The 21,506-nt window shown below is 42.9% G+C and overlaps 1 protein-coding gene across 1 annotated transcript in view; it reads right to left on the reverse strand.

The window, feature by feature from the left end:
* Positions 1 to 483: 483 nt before the first annotated feature.
* Positions 484 to 21,506, reverse strand: part of LOC115117097 (fibrillin-2) — a 261,948-nt gene continuing 240,925 nt past the window's right edge. Inside the window, exons 58-65 of the mRNA XM_065017208.1 lie at positions 20,724 to 20,849; positions 20,061 to 20,183; positions 19,163 to 19,279; positions 18,793 to 18,921; positions 16,384 to 16,503; positions 13,773 to 14,001; positions 6,793 to 6,955; positions 484 to 3,557 (exon numbers count right to left, since the gene is read on the reverse strand). Of these exons, the coding sequence (XP_064873280.1) occupies positions 3,174 to 3,557; positions 6,793 to 6,955; positions 13,773 to 14,001; positions 16,384 to 16,503; positions 18,793 to 18,921; positions 19,163 to 19,279; positions 20,061 to 20,183; positions 20,724 to 20,849 (1,391 nt within the window). The 3' untranslated portion in view covers positions 484 to 3,173. The remainder of the gene's footprint in view (positions 3,558 to 6,792; positions 6,956 to 13,772; positions 14,002 to 16,383; positions 16,504 to 18,792; positions 18,922 to 19,162; positions 19,280 to 20,060; positions 20,184 to 20,723; positions 20,850 to 21,506) is intronic.

A 21,506-nucleotide genomic window follows, 5' to 3' on the forward strand; every position in this document is an offset into this window, starting at 1 on the left:
AAGGGGGATTCCCTGGTCAGTATATAGATCATCTTTGCTACCGCAAAAGTGTTGCTACAGCTCTCAACAACATTGCTGCCCTGAATGTACCTGGACAAAGCACAGAGGGAGAAACTTAAAGTAGAAACGACTTTGAGCCATAATGACTCACATGCGTTGACATGTGAATTCTTAGAGATTGGTGAGGTTTAAGAGGGTGTGAATGATGCTGAATGGGCGTAAACAAAGAAGGTCTCTCTTAGTGTGAAAATCACAGCAAAAATCTTTCCCAGCAGCATGACTTTCCCATGTTTTCTCCAACTACACTGGTTTGAATCTCTGAGTCTGTACTTTTATCAAACCTAAATATTCTAAAAAAGATATATATTTTTAACTTAAGCTCACATAGAACTGTGCCGTCACATATTTAGATACTGGTGTCGCATGCTATGTTCAACAGCACAAATATTATTTTGCAAAGTGAATAGTCCCAAGAAATACACCTCAAAAAAAAAACACCTTTACTGTAAAAAGATTTACAATGAATAAAACTGGACATGAGTACAAAGATTCAAACATATCTATTTGTGAGCAACTGCATGGTAACATGTAAAAAAGAATACGTTCAGTTCAAGAGTTCAAAAATACAACAACAAACCGACTGTTATACATTTGTTTTGACATGTCTTCGCATCGATGCAGTAAGTTTGTAACTTCTGAAAATGTCTGTGTATACAATACTGCCATCATTGAGCACCAGTTCGACATCGCTACAGTACCTCTATATTGTCTAATGGTTTCGTTAACAACATCCTAAGTAGGGAGCATTTATAATACTAGTAGCAATACTCCTACTTACTGTTGATGTAGCATCGTTACGTAAATGTATTACACATTGTTAGTAGGACATCGCCGCCCCCCAAAAAAAGCTGTAGAACAAAAGGCTATTGCATGTTTGTGCACTTACATGAGTCATTGTACCCAATGATGTATATAAATACTAGATTGCTGATGCTATGTATTGGCCAATGAGAGGCTCTGAAGCCATTGCCACCATATTAGGAAAAAAAAAAGGTTCTGAACCGAAAAGAGTTCTTCGGCTCTTCTTCCTTCTGAGCAGGATAACCATTTGAAGAACCCTTTTTGGTTCCTATGGGGACAGTCGAAATAACCCTCTTTTTGGGTTTTTTTTATCGTTTTTTTTTCTTCTAAAAGTGTACTGCTCAGAAGGCGCAGTGTTCCATATGAATGAATGGAATATTAAAAGAATAAAATTACATGGATCTAAGTATTTCTTTGTTGTAGCGGGAACAGTAGCAGTACTTTCAAAAAAGTATACTTTACGGGTTAGTTCAGTTCATAAAATATAATGTAAAAAGTATGTGATAAGGTGTCTGCAATATAGACATTGATAAATGCATTTCTATATTTTCCAAAACCTTTAAAACAATGGTGGAGGAGAACAAAGATGGTGGAGGAGAACAAAGATGGTGGAGGAGAACAAAGATGGTGGCGCAGTGGCTTCAAAACAACACCCCATGTGGGTGATCTAGTGTTTATATACATTATTGACTGTACCCCTGTTAGTTTACTCTGTGTAGATATATTTAAACATGTAAACAAAATGACAACAAAATAAATGTCCTGGTTTCTGTGGGCTACTTGCTATTGCTTCTTTGCGAGTATAGAAATCCTGCAACCAAATGCGACTTACATTTTGAGAACTGATGCCACGGGAGAAATGAAATAAAAGCTTTTAAATGGAAGACAAAACAAAAAGCAAAACAAGGTGTTCACCACATCTACAGTCCTTGATTACATATGACCGTACATTACACCTCCAGACAGCTTCATATTTATTACTGAAACACACTTCTCTTTGGTCAAACGTTTCAATGAGTGAAGCATCTCCCTAAGTGGGATAGCGCCCACCTCTTTCTCAATGACTTCCATGATCAATTTCAACATAAACTAAATTCTAATAAACCCATATCCTTCAACAGCTGATTTAAGAAATTGGATTGATACATGCTTTCATTGGTCACATAGCCTTATCTGTAGAGACTAAACGTTGAGGTAATTGTGCAATATGAACATACATACTCCTGTATATTATACAAAACACATGTGTTTCTAACAACTGATGTGTCTTTCTGTAATACACAAAGAGAATACACATTGAGGGTGTGTAAAAACGTAAATGCCACTTTTTTTTTGTGTGTCATTTTATTAGATGTGAATTTGACCAATAGTGTACAACTTTGTATTAAATACTAAAATAAATACAAAAAAAATCAGTTCACAATAATTGAAATACTGATTGTTAATATGTACATATGTAAGAATACAATTTTTATGTTTAATTACTATTATTCTTTATAATGATGTGATTCCATGTTGTGTCCTAAAATATCAGTTTCCCTTTTTGAAGGCACCAAATCCCATATTGACAATGTTCTACCACGACCAATAGCTAACTACCAACTCTTACAGGAGGGTGCTATGCCCTGTAATGCTCAATTCACAAGTTCACAGCCACAGAGCTGCAATAGTCTGTCGGACCACTACAAAATTAATGTGGGACTGTGGCAGCTCTACAACAGTCAACTAGGAATTCACCAAGAGTGTGTCTAGTCACTAAAATAACCAAGCTGACCTCCGTAAAATTGTCCAACTGTATTGTAGCAACCCACCATGCTGCAGATGTACTAGCCGTGTGTACTTTCAGAGCCTGCCTATCGCCAGAACATCACATGCTATTTCCTTACCATGAACTGACCAACTAAACTGTCCAGGTAATTTGAACATCATGTCTTGCTCTTGGTCTTCCACTCGTGTACATGGTCATGGCATGAGGTCACTCACAGCGAGGGAGAACCTGTGAAAGATGTAAAGTCTCATGTTCACTCTTTTCCTAGGCTGTGTTTACATAGGCAGCTCAATTCTGATATATTTTCCACTGAAAAACAAATCAGTGAAAGTTTATTATTATTTTTTAGAATTGGGCTGCCCTAGAGAGATTCTGGACAGTACTTTGAGGTCAAAAACGCAAAAAACAAGAAAAAAATGCCAAACAGAAGAAGAGAAAAACCCCATTCCTTCCACTCATTTGGCTTTAAAATGGTGAACTGAAAAACACCAGTTTGAAGGGAAAACAAGGGTTGTTTCCCTGTGTTTCCCCAATCCCACTCCAGCTATTGCAGTCGGATGTGCAGCCTCATGCGCAGGTTCTCCCCCAGTTCCCCCGTAAGGTAGTCTTGGTCCCGGCGGTCCTCCAGCTCTTTGAACTGGGCTTTGCCGTAGAGCGGCAAGCTGGCGATCACCAGCGTGTGATCCTGCGGTGCCGCCAGTGCCCCCTTCCTCTTGGTGCTGTGTAGGTAGCAGAGGCCGTCACGCTGCTGGATGCGGAACAGGCCTTTGCGGTTGCCGCTGGTGATGACGTAGTGCACGTGGCCCACCAAGGGCTTGATGGCAGGCACCAGCTCCAGGATGTGCTCCTTGGGGTTGAGCTGGGACACGTTGAGCAGCAGGGTGACAGGAACTTCCATGTCCAGACTGGCTAGGCTCACCTGGTTGTGCTGATGGTGAGACAGACAGGGTTACGCCGTGGGGTTACTAACTTACTAAGTAACCATGGACTCTGTCAATGAGAGGCACAGGGTTCCCAGCAAACCGGGAACATTCCCAGAACATTAGATTCCCATTAAGTTCTAATTAGTGTTTATCCAATATTAGGATGACAAAATCATTTTTTGTTTTTTTAAATGAAATATCCTTGGAATGTTCTAACGTTCACTAAAATGTCGTAAACAACAATCTGTAACAACCACCACAGAACGTTCCCCAAACGTTCTCATTAGGTTTCCAGGTAACGTAATAACACAATGTACCAGTAATGTTTTCCCAGAAAACCAAAATTGGTTCTGTGAAAGTGAAAGTTCACAGAACATTCATTAGGTTGCAGCAAATGTTCACATAACATAAAAACTGTCCAGTCGTGCTGATTATACAATGTTTGTATAAAAGAGTCGGGTGATGTTGCAAGAATGTTCCCAGAACACATTTTGTCTGTTCTTTAAAGGTTCCCAGAATGTTTCATTAGGTTGTGGTAACATTCAGATCGGAACATTGTGGGAACATCACAAAAGATATGTTCCCAAAACACAACTGTCCAGTTGTGCTGACATTCAGATAATGTTTGTATCAGGGTGCGCAAAACATTCCTTTTGATGTTGCAAAAATGTTGACAGAACAACCTTTGAGTTCTTTAAAAAGGTTCCCAGACCATTTAATTAGGTTGTGGGAACGGTGTGGATACAAGAGAGCGGTTCCCAAAACATAAACGTTTTCAAAATATGATATTCATACAATGTTTAAGTTAGGTTGCAGGGGACATTCCCTTAATGTTGCAAGAATATTCTTGTGATATTCGCAAAGGTTGCACAGAACATTACCACAATGTTGCATAATGTTCCACAATTTCCAAATTAAGTCTGTTTGTTTTTATGACGTTCATAGCATATTTTTTTGCCATTTAAATCTGGAGAGAAACAAAATGGGGATTCCAACCTGCTTTAAGAAGCTATACATTTGCATCCTGAGAATGTTGTGGTGATATTTGGTCAAATTTAAATATAACATTTCCTAAATTTTCTTGAAATGTTCTGAGGACCTCCAAGATGAGTTGAGATGTATATTGCATGAACATTAATGGAATATTATGTTGTGTGCAACCTATGTGAATATCACAAGAATATTCTGGCAACAACCCCCCAGACAACTCCCATAACTTATTTAAATGTTCTGGGAACCTTGGTTTTGTCAACATTCTTACAACATTTAAGGGAATGTCCTGTGCAACCTAACTTAAACAACTGAGCATATTTTTTATTTTGGGAACCTCTCTCTTGTAATGTCCCCACACTGTTCCCACAGCCTAATTAAAATGGTCAGGGAATCTTTAAAGAACTCAGAAAGGCTGTTCTGTCAACATTCTAGCATCATCAAAAGATGATTGTTTTTGTACGATTTTATTGAATGTTTTATAAACAATACGAAACATACACATACAAACGACAACATCATGCAAACATCAACTACACCACCCCTGCCTAGACCCACTAGCACACACCCCCTTCTCCAGCGCCCGCATCACTTTCCGACACATGGCCTCAAACTGCATCATTTTGTTTCTCTCCGTCGCCAACACACTTTCCATTATGTAAAGGATGGAGGATTGGTTGATTGCCAGTTTTTAAGTATATGTTTTTTTAAAGATGATTGATGAGAAAAGTATCGCCCAACCCATCAGGTATCTCAGTGCAACCTCATATGCTATTTCTTGAAATATGCAGACAGACGAATTTAAAGTAAATGAAAAGTAACGTGAGTTATTGTGAGTTGTTATTTTTCTTTTTCTTATTGCCATTATTTTGTTTTCTCCATGATCATTTTATATCCTGAGAATTTAGAGTATTCTGAAAATGTAAATTTTTTTTAGCAAAGGGGGCATTGCGTTTTTAATATTGGTCAGGTATAACAGGAGATCATCTGCAATTAGTTTATGTTCGTGTTTACCAATACCTGTTACGTTTGGGTCCTGTCTAATTCTTTCTACTAGCGGTTCAATAGCTGTGCAAAAAGGAGTGGGGAGAGAGGACAACCCTGTCTTGTGCCCCTTTCTAAATACATTTGATCAGATAATGTATTCATTTGTGTATATTTTTGCTTCATGACATTTATATAATATTTGTATTACATTTATTATTTCAGCTAGAAAGAATTGACTACATTTTTATTTGCAAAAATACATTCAACAATTTACTGGATTCAAAAACGTATGATACAGTGATAACAGATCATTCTCATATCGGACAAGATAGACTCTACTTTCGAGCAAATCTACTTTTTTTAACAACAGATATTAACACTCCTGCGTTGTCTTGGCTGTGTGCTTAGGGTTGTTGTCCTGTTAGAAGGTGAACCTTCACCCCAGTCTGAGGTCCTGAGCACTCTGGAGCAGGTTTTCATCAAGGATCTCTCTGTACTTTTCTCCGTTCATCTTTGCCTCGATCCTGACTAGTCTCACAGTCCCTGACGCTGAAAAACACCCCCACAGCATGATGCTGCCACCACCATGCTTCACCGTACGGATGGTGCCTTCCTCATACCCTCTTCTAACACATGCTCCTTCGTCATACCCTCTTCTAACACATGCTCCTTCCTCATACCCTCTTCTAACAAATGCTTTGTGCACCCTGACAGAAACATGGTCAGTGTTAGCGTTTTGGAAACCTATCTCTTGTCATATCCCCACAATGTTCCCACAACCTAAAAGAAACATTCCGTCAACCTTTTAAAGAACCAAGTAAATGGGTTCTAGGAACGTTCTTGCAACATCAGGCAAACGTTTTATACAAACTTTCTATGATCATCAGCACGACTGAATTTATTATTATATTTTTTGTTTTATGAGAACACTTGTCGCCCGACCTAGGAAATGTTCTGGGAACTTTCACAGAACCAATTTTGCTTTGCTGTGTTACACTTTGGCATAACTAACTAAGAAGGACTATGTAATGTCAGTGTGCATTAGGCCGGTGCGAACTGAAATGTGAGACAAGATAGTTCACACAGACTAATGGAATAACGGAGAATCACTAATGGAATGAGAGTTCTCTGCATCATATGAAAGTGGGCAGTAACCTTTCACCTCTCTATATACATACATCTATACATCTCCAGAATAGAGAACAGACACTCCAACATGTTACCGCTACTGTTATAAGTGTCAATGCTCCCAATATACTGTACCTCTATGGGTTGCGTTCCATTGGCGTTGCGCCTCTTGCGGCCGTGCTTCTTGGGGTAGTCGTTGATCTTACACTCGTAGCAGGTCTCTGGGGAGAGAGTGTTGTCTTCTATCTCTGGCCCCTCATACTGGCCCTTCCCAAAGCCCAAGCCTGACACACAGTGACTGAACAACACACAGAAACACACAGTCAGACAGGCACACAGAAACACACAGTCAGACAGGCACGCATGCACACAGAGACACACAGCCAGACAGGCACACACGCACACAGAGACACACAGTCAGACAGGCACGCACACAGACGAGCATGAGAGAGTGCATTGGAGAGTGCAGTCGACAACTTCTTCATTACAACAATGGAAATCCTTCTGACCCATGAAATTATACATGAAACATAACAGTCAGGTGTGCTAGTGCAGGGGTAGAACAAATATTTGCAGAAATCCCAGAGAAACAGATTGGGAAACACAAGTCAAAAGCTAAGCTGTTCCTGATGGGCCCGTCCCAACAAGTGTTTCTAAGGGCCCTGACCCCAATCCCATCCACTCCTTACGAATCGTCCCTGGCATGTCTAAAACACGGCTCTCCCCCCCCCCCCCTTGATGCCCTCATTATAAGATAAATAATGATACTTCTACTCTAAAATCCCAATTTAGACCCACTGGGCTAAATATGGACCAGCCATCTGTCATCTGGCAGAATGCCTCCTTTGGTATTGTTTTTTTTTTGGGGGGGGGGTAGATCAGTTTGATATTGCAGATAGATTGTAGCTTCCATCAATGTAATTGCCTGCATTATTTCCAATCCCACATATATGTTTTGTGGTAAATACAGTACCAGTCAAAGTTTGGACACATACTCATTCCAGGGTTTTTCTTTATTTTTACTATTTTCTACATTGTAGAATAATAGTGAAGACGTCAAAACTATGAAATAACACATATGGAATCATGTAGTAACCCAAAAAAGTGATAAACAAATCTAAATATAGTTTAGATTTTAGATTCTTCAAAGTAGCCACCCTTTGCCTTGATGACAGCTTTGCACACTCTTGGCATTCTCTCAACCAGCCTCATGAGGTAGTCACATGGAATGCATTTTAATTAACAGGTGTGCCTTGTTAAAAGTTCATTTGTGATATTTCTTTCTTCTTAATGCGTTTGAGCCAATCAGTTGTGTTGTGACTAGGTAGGGTTTGGTATATCTCTAGATAGCCCTATTTGGTGAAAGACCAAGTCCATATTATGGCAAGAACAGCTCAAATAGGCAAAGAGAAACGACAGTCCATCATTACTTTAAGACATGAAAGTCAGTCAATCCGAAAAATTTCAAGAACTTTTAAAGTTTCTTCAAGTGCAGTCGCAAAAACCATTAAGCGCTATGATGGAACTGGCTCTCATGAGGACCGCCACAGGAAAGGAAGACCCAGAGTTATCTCTGCTGCAGAGGATAAGTTCATTAAAGTTACCAGCCTCAGAAATTGCAGCCCAAATAAATGCTTCAGAGAGTTCAAGTAATAGACACATCTAAACATCTACTGTTCAGAGGAGACTGCGAGAATCTGGCCTTCATGGTCAAATTGCTGTAAAGAAACCACTACTAAAGGACACCAATAAGAAGAAGAGACTTGCTTGGGCCAAGAAACACGAGCAATTGTCCTTTGGTCTGATGAGTTCAAATTTTAGATTTTGTTTCCAACTGCCGTGTCTTTGTGAGACGCAGAGTAGGTGAATGGATGATCTCTGCATACGTGGTTCCCACCGTGAAGCATGGAGGAGGAGGTGTGATGGGGTGGGGGTGCTTTGCTGGTGACACTGTCATGATTTATTTAGCATTCAAGGCACACTTAACCAGCATGGCTACCATAGCATTATGCAGCGATACTGTCACGTTCTGTCCTTAGTTCCTTTGTTATGTCTTTGTTTTAGTTTGGTCAGGGCGTGAGTTGGGGTGACTAGTCTATGTTCCTTTTTCTATGTTGTGGTTTTGTGTTTGGCCTGGTATGGTTCTCAATCAGAGGCAGGTGTCGTTGTCTCTGATTGAGAATCATAGTTAGGAAGCCTTTTCCCACCTGTGTTTTGTGGGTGTTTATTTTTCCGTGTCAGTGTTTGTTCCACACGGGACTGTGTCGGTTTTCATTTATTTCTCTTGTTCCTTTTGTTTTCTGTGTCCAGTGATATTTCATTAAAATATATCATGATGGCCTCCCGGGTGGCGCAGTGGTTAAGGGCGCTGTACTGTGCCCTGGGTTCGCGCCCAGGCTCTGTCGTAACCGGCCGCGACCGGGAGGTCCGTGGGGCAACGCACAATTGGCCTAGCGTCGCCCGGGTTAGGGAGGGCTTGGTCGGTAGGGGTGTCCTTGTCTCATCGCGCGCCAGCGACTCCTGTGTGCGCTAACCAAGGTGGCCGGGTGCACGGTGTTTCCTCCGGCGCATTGGTGCGGCTGGCTTCCGGGTTAGATGCACGCTGTGTTAAGAAGCAGTGCGGCTTGGTTGGGTTGTGTATCGGAGGACGCATGACTTTCAACCTTCATCTCTCCCGAGCCCGTACGGGAGTTGTAGCGATGAGACAAGATAGTAGCTACTACAACAATTGGAGACCACGAAATTGGGGAGAAAAAGGGGTAAAATTCTAAACAAAAACAAACAAAAAATATATATATATATATATCATGAACACATACCACGCTGCGCTTTGGTCCTCCTCTCCTTCCACCGAAGACAACCGTTACAGATACGCAATCCCATTTGGTTTGGGCTTAGCAGCCATATTTAGCACTAACTGACTATCATTTATTTTCCAATTTCCCAAGAATAAAAGAGATCTTCTGTTGAATCTGACAATCAATCTTAATGGTTGTACAGTCGTCTCAAATAAAACTGTGAAGGACCTCGGCATTACTCTGGACCCTGATCTCTCTTTTGACGAACATATCAAGACTGTTTCAAGGACAGCTTTTTTCCATCTACGTAACATTGCAAAAATCAGAAACTTTCTGTCCAGAAATGATGCAGAAAAATTAATCCATGCTTTTGTCACTTCTAGGTTAGACTACTGCAATGCTCTACTTTCCGGCTACCCGGATAAAGCACTAAATAAAATTCAGTTAGTGCTAAATATGGCTGCTAGAATTCTGACTAGAACCAAAAAATGTGATCATATTACTCCAGTGCTAGCCTCCCTACACTGGCTTCCTGTCAAGGCAAGGGCTGATTTCAAGGTTTTACTGCTAACCTACAAAGCATTACATGGGCTTGCTCCTACCTATCTCTCTGATTTGGTCCTGCCGTACATACCTACACGTACGCTACGGTCACAAGACGCAGGCCTCCTAATTGTCCCTAGAATTTCTAAGCAAACAGCTGGAGGCAGGGCTTTCTCCTATAGAGCTCCATTTTTATGGAATGGTCTGCCTACCCATGTGAGAGACGCAAACTCGGTCTCAACCTTTAAGTCTTTACTGAAGACTCATCTCTTCAGTTGGTCATATGATTGAGTGTAGTCTGGCCCAGGAGTGTGAAGGTGGACGGAAAGGCTCTGGAGCAACGAACCGCCCTTGCTGTCTCTGCCTGGCTAGTTCCCCTCTCTCCACTGGGATTCTCTGCCTCTAACCATATTACAGGGGCTGAGTCACTGGCTTACTAGGGCTCTTTCATACCGTCCCTAGGAGGGGTGCGTCACTTGAGTGGGTTGAGTCACTGATGTGATCTTCCTGTCTGGGTTGGCGCCCCCCCTTGGGTTGTGCCGTGGCGGAGATCTTTGTGGGCTATACTCGGCCTTGTCTCAGGATGGTAAGTTGGTGGTTGAAGATATCCCTCTAGTGGTGTGGGGGTTGTGCTTTGGCAAAGTGGGTGGGGTTATATCCTTCCTGTTTGGCCCTGTCCGGGGGTGTCATCGGATGGGGCCACAGTGTCTCCTGACCCCTCCTGTCTCAGCCTCTAGTATTTATGCTGCAGTAGTTTATGTGTCGGGGGGCTAGGGTCAGTTTGTTACATCTGGAGTACTTCTCCTGTCCTATCCGGTGTCCTGAGTTAATTTAATTATGCTCTCTCTAATTCTCTCTTTCTTTCTTTCTCTCTCTCGGAGGACCTGAGCCCTAGGACCATGCCTCAGGACTACCTGACATGATGACTCCTTGCTGTCCCCAGTCCACCTGGCCGTGCTGCTGCTCCAGTTTCAACTGTTCTGCATGTGATTATTATTATTTGACCATGCTGGTCATTTATGAACATTTGAACATCTTGGCCATGTTCTGTTATAATCTCCACCCGGCACAGCCAGAATAGCCTGGTTCCTATCTAGGTTTCTTCCTAGGTTATGGCCTTTCTAGGGAGTTTTTCCTAGCCAACGTGCTTCTACACCTGCATTGCTTGCTGTTTGGGGTTTTAGGCTGGGGTTCTGTACAGCACTTTGAGATATCAGCTGATGTACGAAGGGCTATATAAATACATTTGATTTGATTTGATTTTCAACAGGACAATGACTCAACACACCTCCAGGCTGTGTAAGGGCTATTTACCAAGAAGGAGAGTGATGGAGTGCTGCATCAGATGACCTGGCCTCAACAATCACCCAACTTCAACCCAATTGAGATGGTTTGGGATGGGTTGGACCACAGAGTGAAGGAAAAGCAGCCAACAAGTGCTCAGCATATGTGGGAACTCATTCAAGACTGTTGGAAAAGCATTCCAGGTGAAGCTGATTGACAGAATGCCAAGAGTGTGCAGAGCTGTCATCAAGGCAAAGGGTGGCTATTTGAAGAATCTCAAATATCTTTAGATTTGTTTAACACTTTTTTGGTTACTACATAATTCCATTGTTGTTATTCATATTTTTTATGTCTTGTAGAAAATAGTAAAAAAATAAACTTGAATTTTTATTTTATTTTACCTTTATTTAACTAGGCAAGTCAGTTAAGAACAAATTCTTACTTTCAATGACGGCCTAGAAACAGTGGGTTAACTGCCTGTTCAGGGGCAGAACGACAGATTTGTACCTTGTCAGCTCGGGGGTTTGAACTCTCGGGGGTTAACACTCTAACCACTAGGCTACCCTGCCGCCCCATGGGAACTGGTAGGTGTGTCCAAACTTTTGACTGGTAGTGTATATGTATTGTTTTTAAATATATATATTTCCCCTAACCCTGCCATACCTCCCCTAATTTGAGTAAAGTAATGGACAACAATACTTAGGCTTCTACTTCCAGCTTATACATATTATATACATTTTACAGACACATTTCCCAATAGTTGTCTTTTGTTTATTTTTAGTCCCATCCTTCGGCTCCACTCAACCCCTCCCATCTATCTCTGAACACCATCCAGTCTCATCAAACCCCTCCCATCTATCTCTGAACACCATCCGGTCCCATCAAACCCCTCCCATCTATCTCTGAACACCATCCAGTCCCATCAAACCCCTCCCATCTATCTCTGAACACCATCCAGTCCCATCAAACCCCTCCCATCTATCTCAGAACACCATCCAGTCCCATCAAACCCCTCCCATCTATCTCAGAACACCATCCAGTCCCATCAAACACCTCCCATCTATCTCAGAACACCATCCAGTCCCATCAAACCCCTCCCATCTATCTCAGAACACCATCCAGTCCCATCAAACCCCTCCCATCTATCTCTGAACACCATCCAGTCCCATCAAACCCCTCCCATCTATCTCTGAACACCATCCAGTCCCATCAAACCCCTCCCATCTATCTCTGAACACCATCCAGTCCCATCAAACCCCTCCCATCTATCTCTGAACACCATCCAGTCCCATCAAACCCTCCCATCTATCTCAGAACACCATCCAGTCCCATCAAACCCCTCCCATCTATCTCTGAACACCATCCAGTCCCATCAAACCCCTCCCATCTATCTCTGAACACCATCCAGTCCCATCAAACCCCTCCCATCTATCTCTGAACACCATCCAGTCCTATCCTTCAGTTCCCATCAATCCCCTCCCATCTATCTCTGAACACCATCCAGTCCCATCAAACCCCTCCCATCTATCTCTGAACACCATCCAGTCCCATAAAACCCCTCCCATCTATCTCTGAACACCATCCAGTCTCATCAAACCCCTCCCATCTATCTCTGAACACCATCCAGTCCTATCCTTCAGTTCCCATCAAACCCCTCCCATCTATCTCTGAACACCATCCAGTCCCATCAAACCCCTCCCATCTATCTCAGAACACCATCCAGTCCCATCAAACCCCTCCCATCTATCTCAGAACACCATCCAGTCCCATCAAACCCCTCCCATCTATCTCTGAACACCATCCAGTCCCATCAAACCCCTCCCATCTATCTCAGAACACCATCCAGTCCCATCAAACCCCTCCCATCTATCTCAGAACACCATCCAGTCCCATCAAACACCTCCCATCTATCTCAGAACACCATCCAGTCCCATCAAACCCCTCCCATCTATCTCAGAACACCATCCAGTCCCATCAAACCCCTCCCATCTATCTCTGAACACCATCCAGTCCCATCAAACCCCTCCCATCTATCTCTGAACACCATCCAGTCCCATCAAACCCCTCCCATCTATCTCTGAACACCATCCAGTCCCCTCAACCCCTCCCATCTATCTCAGAACACCATCCAGTCCCATCAAACCCCTCCCATCTATCTCTGAACCCCATCCAGTCCCATCAAACCCCTCCCATCTATCTCAGAACACCATCCAGTCCCATCAAACCCCTCCCATCTATCTCAGAACACCATCCAGTCCCCTCAACCCCTCCCATCTATCTCAGAACACCATTCTATTTGCCATGTATTTTTCTGTGATGTTTCACAAAACGTTCTGAAACTTTCTATTCTCATAGTTTCTACAGATTGTCAATTAAAGATACAATTTTTTTGCTAAGAGCATTATTATATAAATGATAGATTGATTATGACTTTTCAAATCACCCAGCAGTGCTATTTGCAGAGTTAGCTCCAGGTCCCTGCCTCCTTACCCTTGGCCCATGCGAAAATAGCCCAGCGGGCAACCACACAGGTAGCCTCCCTCTGTGTTGGAGCAGCCGTAGCTACAGGGGTTCTTGTTGGAGCACTCGTTGACATCCTGACAGCTGCTGCTGAATGAGTCGAAGCTGTAGCCTGAGGGGCAGGCACACTTGAAGCTGCCTAGCGTGTTGTAACAGGAGGCCGATCCACAGCTGCCCGGGTTGGAGCACTCGTTCTCATCTGAGAGAGGGGAGGAGGGGGTGGAGGAGTTAAGAGAGGGGGTAGGAGAATTAGTTTGACTTGTTATTGAGGTCAACCAGGACATAGAATGATTGAAACACCTTGCTGTGACCCACACCCCCCACACCTTGCTGTGACCCACACCCCCCACACCTTGCTGTGACCCACACCCCCACACCTTGCTGTGACCCACACCCCCACACCTTGCTGTGACCCACACCCCCACACCCCCACACCTTGCTGTGACCCACACCCCCCACACCTTGCTGTGACCCACACCCCCCACCCCCACGCCTTGCTGTGACCCACACCCCCACACCTTGCTGTGACCCACACCCCCACACCTTGCTGAGACCCACACCCCCACACCCCCACACCTTGCTGTGACCCACACCCCCCACACCTTGCTGTGACCCACACCCCCAGGGTTAAAGCAGCATTGGAAAATACATCTTAAGCTAAAATGTCTGAATCTAGGTGACAATGCATTTGCTTTTTGACAGTGGATCACAATGAATCTATAGAACATTAGAACACTACTGTAATAATATCAACGTTCTGGAACCCATTGGTACGAGAGAGAGAGAGAACCTTTCTCTTATTGTCCAGCAGGTGGCAATGTGGTTCTGTTTACTCGACCTGTAAATGGAAGGTAGTCCAATATTGTTTTCAAAAACATTTGTTTGCAGCAAGTAGTTGAAAGTACCCTTCTGCCAATGCACACATAGCACTTTTACATCATTTTCTGTGACAATGAATTTCACCATACAACAGAAACTTACTTTATTATCTAAATAACCTTTGGTTTATCTTAACTCTATGTGCTGAATCCTAACTTCCAAATGCTTTTTTTATTTATCTCCTATTGACAACAATGTTTAACTAAGTGAAAATACGACTTAAGTAAAAGTTAGATATCACCCCCAACAGACAAGATGATAATGCATCTAACAGAGAATGTTAATTTACAATGATTAAGAAATATAATACTCCCGTCCTCTACTGTACAACTCATTTTACGAGCACACAAACCCCCAAAAACTATGATTTATTAAATGGCTATCAACCTTTTACTGAGTGGGTTAAAACAGGGTCACACAGAGTGCTTCTCGGTAGTCTTAAAAACAAATCTAGTTTGAAACAAAAGTATACACCTCACACACATGGTTATGGGCTTAAATAAAGAAGAAACCTGTACCATGTCAGATGTAAAGTTGAAATGTATTACATTTCGAGTTTTCATCCCAATATTACACTTTATATACATCACAGAAGACTGAAAACTAACAAAACTATTTGACATAGAAACACCGGATTTTGGTCGTTTAAAAATAAATAAATAATTTATGAATAACATTCCACCTATGAGGTCAAAGAAGGTGCTTTTGGTCCTTGACTGCAGGAAAGGGCGACTCAGCTTGTGATGGACACTTTAATGACGCCCAGCGAAGTAAAACCAATGCACAGATTTAATCAATGGCCAGGTTGCAAACGTATAACGCAAAACAAGTCTTAACCCAACCGTCAATATAAGTAAGTAGCCTTGCACAAGTCTTCGCTTGTGTGACCCAGAACAGCTCATGGGAGCAGGAGCCTATTTCCTGTTTCTGTAGCGTGAGACAGCTTGAAATACAAGTACAGCCCCTGGACAGGACGCTAGTCTATCACAGGGCCTTACCCCCAATTTACAGTCTTAAAGCTCATCGGGTCCCATTTTTACAGTCTTTGGTATGACTCTGCTGGGGATCGAACTCCCAACCTTCCAATCCCTGTGTGCAGTTTGAAGGAAGTTGCTAAATCGCATTAGCGTTAGAGCAATGGCTAACTAGCGTTAGAGAGCAATGGCTAACTAGCATTAGAGCAATGGCTAACTAGCGTTAGAGCAATGGCTAACGAGCGTTAGAGAAATGGCTAACTAGCGTTAGAGCAATGGCTAACTAGCGTTAGAGAGAAATGGCTAACTAGCATTAGAGCAATGGCTAACCAGCATTAGAGAGAAATGGCTAACTAGCGTTAGAGCAATGGCTAACTAGCGTTAGAGCAATGGCTAACTAGCGTTAGAGAGAAATGGCTAACTAGCATTAGAGCAATGGCTAACTAGCGTTAGAGAGAAATGGCTAACTAGCATTAGAGCAATGGCTAACTAGCGTTAGAGCAATGGCTAACTAGCGTTAGAGCAATGGCTAACTAGCGTTAGAGAAATGGCTAACTAGCGTTAGAGCAATGGCTAACTAGCGTTAGAGCAATGGCTAACTAGCGTTAGAGAAATGGCTGGAAGTCTACTGGAACTGCTGGTATGCTAGTTGTTGCTGTAGACTTCCTGTCATTGCTTTAACACAAGTTTTCGATGGCGCCCTCTGTGTGCGTGTGTGTGGTACTCACCCACACACTGGTTCCACTGGTAGTGCTGTGTGTAGCCCTGAGGGCAGTTACAACGGTAGCCTCCCAGCATGTTCTGGCAGCCATGTTGACACCTGTCGTTACTGTCACACTCGTTCACGTCTAACGGTCAAAAGGCAGAAGAACACATATGCATTGGCCCATCCGTCATCTTCACCATCCTAATAATCATCATCAACGTTACTTTCCTAATCTTCATCATTATCATCACCATATTCCTAATTTCTATTCATCATCATCACCGTTCCCATCCTGGTTACATTGCATATTTAGATTGGAACATTAATATACCCTTAAGCTACTGTACAATGCAGTATGATGCAATTGTGAGTTTCCTGCATCAGCTCCTCTAAAATATATATATGAGCTTGAAATCTATGTTAGGGTATTTCAATTGCGTTTACACCCAAAATGCTAGTAGAACAAATCTGCCTTTAGCTGCCTAGTTGTATGGATTCCCTTGGTGTGTACAATTGACCCTTCATAATGAATTGGCAGGTTGACTCGCCATCTGTTTCTAATACACACTCCTATAGATGTGGGAAAATGGCCTATTTAAGCCGAATGCTTTTCATTTAGTCAAACAAAAATCATATCCATTCATCCCCACTGCTTTCGAGTAACGCAAACCAGGTAAACTTTAGCTCAAAACAGAGGATAACGTTCAACCTGGATTTGAGCTTTTACAGAGTCCATGGCACAAACCAAACCACTGCCCTGAATTCTCTCCCCGTACAATACTTACAGTCAACCTGTAACAAAATATTTTTTGTTGAGTTTTGAAAGTGAATTATTTTGTTTGTGGAGCGATGGCACAGAGTTCATTTAGATATTGCCAGTAGGACTTGTGGTTTTGGGCATTGCCACTCTGTGGAGACTTCAATAAAAGGAGAGTTGGCGAAATGTTTGAGGCCTTGAAGTCGCAGTCAGCCAAATGCTGTTAGAGAGAACAGTCAAGTAGGCCTTGATTTCCTACGCTTTTACGACAGTAGTGCCACTTTGAGAAGTCTTTAAAATATATGTATAATATAAATATAAATATATATTTTCATCTTTTAACTTCATTGTTTATGTATTTTTTAAATATGTTGCTTCTGACAATACAGGTGGAAAAACTACCACCAAACTGCCAAAAACATTTTGTTTACCAGGAGGTTTATCTCTGCCACTGAGGTTCAATCCCACAGTTCTTCTTAAATACTTATTTTCCACCATAATTTGCAAATAAATTCATTAAAAATCCTACAATGTGATTTTCTGGATTTTTTCCCCCTCATATTGTCTGTCGTAGTTGAAGTGTACCTATGATGAAAATTACAGGCCTCTCTCATCTTTTTAAGTGGGAGAACTTGCACAATTGGTGGCTGACTAAATACTTTTTTGCCCCACTGTATGCTTAAGATACAGATTTCACCACTAGCTCACCAAAACCATGGCATTGGTTGATCGGGGGGGGGACATCATATCTTCAGGTTTTAGGGAGGTGAGGCAACGATGCAATGCAAACTTAGCCAAAACCATGGCATTGGTTGATCGGGGGACATCATATCTTCAGGTTTTAGGGTGGTGAGGCAACGATGCAATGCAAACTTAGCCAAAACCATGGCATTGGTTGATCGGGGGACATCATATCTTCAGGTTTTAGGGTGGTGAGGCAACGATGCAAGGCAAACTTAGCCAAAACCATGGCATTGGTTGATCAGGGACATCATATCTTCAGGTTTTAGGGTGGTGAGGCAACGATGCAATGCAAACTTAGCCAAAACCATGGCATTGGTTGATCGGGGGACATCATATCTTCAGGTTTTAGGGTGGTGAGGCAACGATGCAATGCAAACGTTGCCAAAACCATGGCATTGGTTGATCGGGGGACATCATATCTTCAGGTTTTAGGGAGGTGAGGCAACGGTGCAATGCAAACGTAGCCAAAACCATGGCATTGGTTGATCGGGGGACATCATATCTTCAGGTTTTAGGGAGGTGAGGCAACGGTGCAATGCAAACTTAGCCATCAGGTTACATAGAGTAAGATGATGATATGGCAAAAATATTGAACAATTCCTTATGATTGTTCAATGATGCTAATTCTATATTTATTTAAAATTTAACTAGGCAAGTCAGTTAAGAACAAATTCTTATTTACAATGACGGCCTAGGAACAGTGGGTTAACTGCCTTGTTCAGGGGCAGAACGACAGAGTTCTACCTTGTCAGCTCGGGGGATTCGATCTAGCAACCTTTCGATTACTGGCCCAACGCTCTAACCACTAGGCTACCTGCCTCCCCGATTTATTGAAACAAAAAGCATAATTCATATGAAGTGTGTCATGTGGATGTTTCCCGTAAGAAATGGAATGACGAAAGGAAGAAATAAAAACTAAATTGTAGCTACCATCACAGTGCAGTCCGGTGTCGTCCAGTTCGTAACCCCGCTGGCACGCACAGTTGAAGCTACCAGGGGAGTTCTGACAGATGCCCTTGGTGCCACACAGGGAGGGTTCCCCGACACACTCATTATTATCTGACAGAGAGAGCATTGCATTTATGTAGTTTGTATTTTACCTGAGTTGTGTTCATTGAGCACCAAACAGAATTTTAAAAAGGACAGACTGAAACAGGGTTGGGACTTTGTTGAACTTGTCCAATAAGAAATGGTCATTTTTTGTTTTCCGTTTTAAAAGGGTGTGTCCTATTGAACATAACCATGGTAACCCTTATAGCTGCAGTTTAAAGACACGGACACTACAGACGTATTGCCTTACCTATGCATGCAGTGTGGTGCTGGGTGAAGCCAGGGGGACACTTGCAGGTGAATCCGCCCACGGTGTTGACACACATGAACTGACAGTTGTGCCTCTTGGTCTGGCACTCGTCCAAATCTAAACGGACACACACACACACACACACACACACACACACACACACACACACACACACACACACACACACACACACACACACACACACACACACACACACACACACACACACACACACACACACACACACACACACACACACACACACACACACACACAGTAAACCAAAGCTCTCAGATCAAACACACAAAACATTACACCCTGTTATTACACAACATTCGATTATTTTGTGTTGACCCCTTTTCAATGGACAGAGCCCCCTATGCTGCGATTCAATTCATTCCAGCACTGTTCATGACTCATTCAACCAGTGTATTCAGTCACTGTGATTTAGGTCTGTCGCCACGTTGTGATACAGGACAATCAACTACAGTAATGACTGGCTGTTGAGCAGCATCTGTCATCTCATTAATCTATTCCTATAGTGTGGACAGCACTCACTAATCACTCACTAATAATGAAGAGATCATTTTAGCTAGCTAGTAAAAATCTAATAAAAATCTTAAGTTTATTGGTCGCATACACAGTTCAGCAGGTACCGTTGAAATGAAGTTGATAGATGTTGGGTTTGATCTGTAAAACCTCTAACCTGGTCCTAGATCTGTTGTGTCGTGACGTGACAATGACCATAGACGTTTGCAGCACAGAACACTCAGATCTAGGACCAGGCTATAATACCGCTAAGTAACCTTATCCAATCTAGAAATCCAGCAGACAGCCATCGAGCAAAAAAAAAAAAAGACTGTTGCTTTGCATCATGGGAACTGTAGTTTCCCTGTACCTTTGCAGGTCCTGCCGTCCTCTTGGAGCACGTAACCACGGGGACAGGAGCAAGTGTAACTCCCCTCGGTGTTCTTACAGATGAAATTACACGGCTTGGGGGACATGACACACTCATCCAGATCTGACAGGAAGAGAACACAGAAGATCAACAGGGGAGGGAGGGTTATAATGTTATAATGTTGTAATCATTTATCTATGATCTGATAGGTGAAAGGGGAAATGGTCAAATTAGTGACGACTTCAAAGAGGCAAGGAGAGAACGATGTATTTTCCATGTATCCCAACACAGCCTTGGTATTGGAGTGCAATTTTGCTCCCGCCCTGCAATAAATCGCTGATACAACAAATCATAGATTTGGTTGCATTCACAATGGGCTTCAATTACAACCACTCACCAGGTTTTTAAAAACAGTTACAATAACCTTCAATTACAACCACTCACCAGGTTTTTAAAAACAGTTACAATAACCTTCAATTACAACCACTCACCAGGTTTTTAAAAACAGTTACAATAACCTTCAATCACAACCACTCACCAGGTTTTTAAAAACAGTCACAATGGGCTTCAATCACAACCACTCAGTAGGTTTCACAACAGACTCCATGTCGCATCATAATACTGTTCTGACCAATAGAAGTGTAACAGTGGAATGTGCCTTACCCACGCAGGCCGTTCCAGTGATGGTGGAAGTGTAGCCCAGTTTGCAGTGGCAGCGGTAGGATCCCATGGTGTTGATGCAGCGTCCATTCTTACACGTGTCAGGGATTACCTTACACTCGTCTATATCTGTAGGACAAAAAGGCAGAGAGCACAGGGCCATTCAGAGAAGACGGGACAAGACGGGACCATTCAGAGAAGACGGGACCATTCAGAGAAGACGGGACCATTCAGAGAAGACGGGACCATTCAGAGAAGAGGAGACCATTCAGAGAAGACGGGATCATTCAGAGAAGACGGGACCATTCAGAGAAGACGGGACCATTCAGAGAAGAGGAGACCATTCAGAGAAGACGGGACCATTCAGAGAAGACGGGACCATTCAGAGAAGACGGGACCATTCAGAGAAGACTGGACCATTTAGAGAAGACGGGACCATTCAGAGAAGACGGGACCATTTAGAGAGGACGGGACCATTCAGAGAAGACGGGACCATTCAGAGAAGACGGGACCATTCAGAGAAGACGGGACCATTCAGAGAGGACGGGACCATTCAGAGAAGACGGGACCATTCAGAGAGGACGGGACCATTCAGAGAAGACGGGACCATTCAGAGAAGACGGGACCATTTAGAGAAGACGGGACCATTCAGAGAAGACGGGACCATTCAGAGAAGACGGGACCATTCAGAGAAGACGGGACCATTCAGAGAGGACGGGACCATTCAGAGAGGACGGGACCATTCAGAGAGGACGGGACCATTCAGAGAAGACGGGACCATTCAGA

Source organism: Oncorhynchus nerka, linkage group LG4 (assembly GCF_034236695.1).
Source record: "Oncorhynchus nerka isolate Pitt River linkage group LG4, Oner_Uvic_2.0, whole genome shotgun sequence".
NCBI classification, from domain to species: domain Eukaryota; kingdom Metazoa; phylum Chordata; class Actinopteri; order Salmoniformes; family Salmonidae; genus Oncorhynchus; species Oncorhynchus nerka.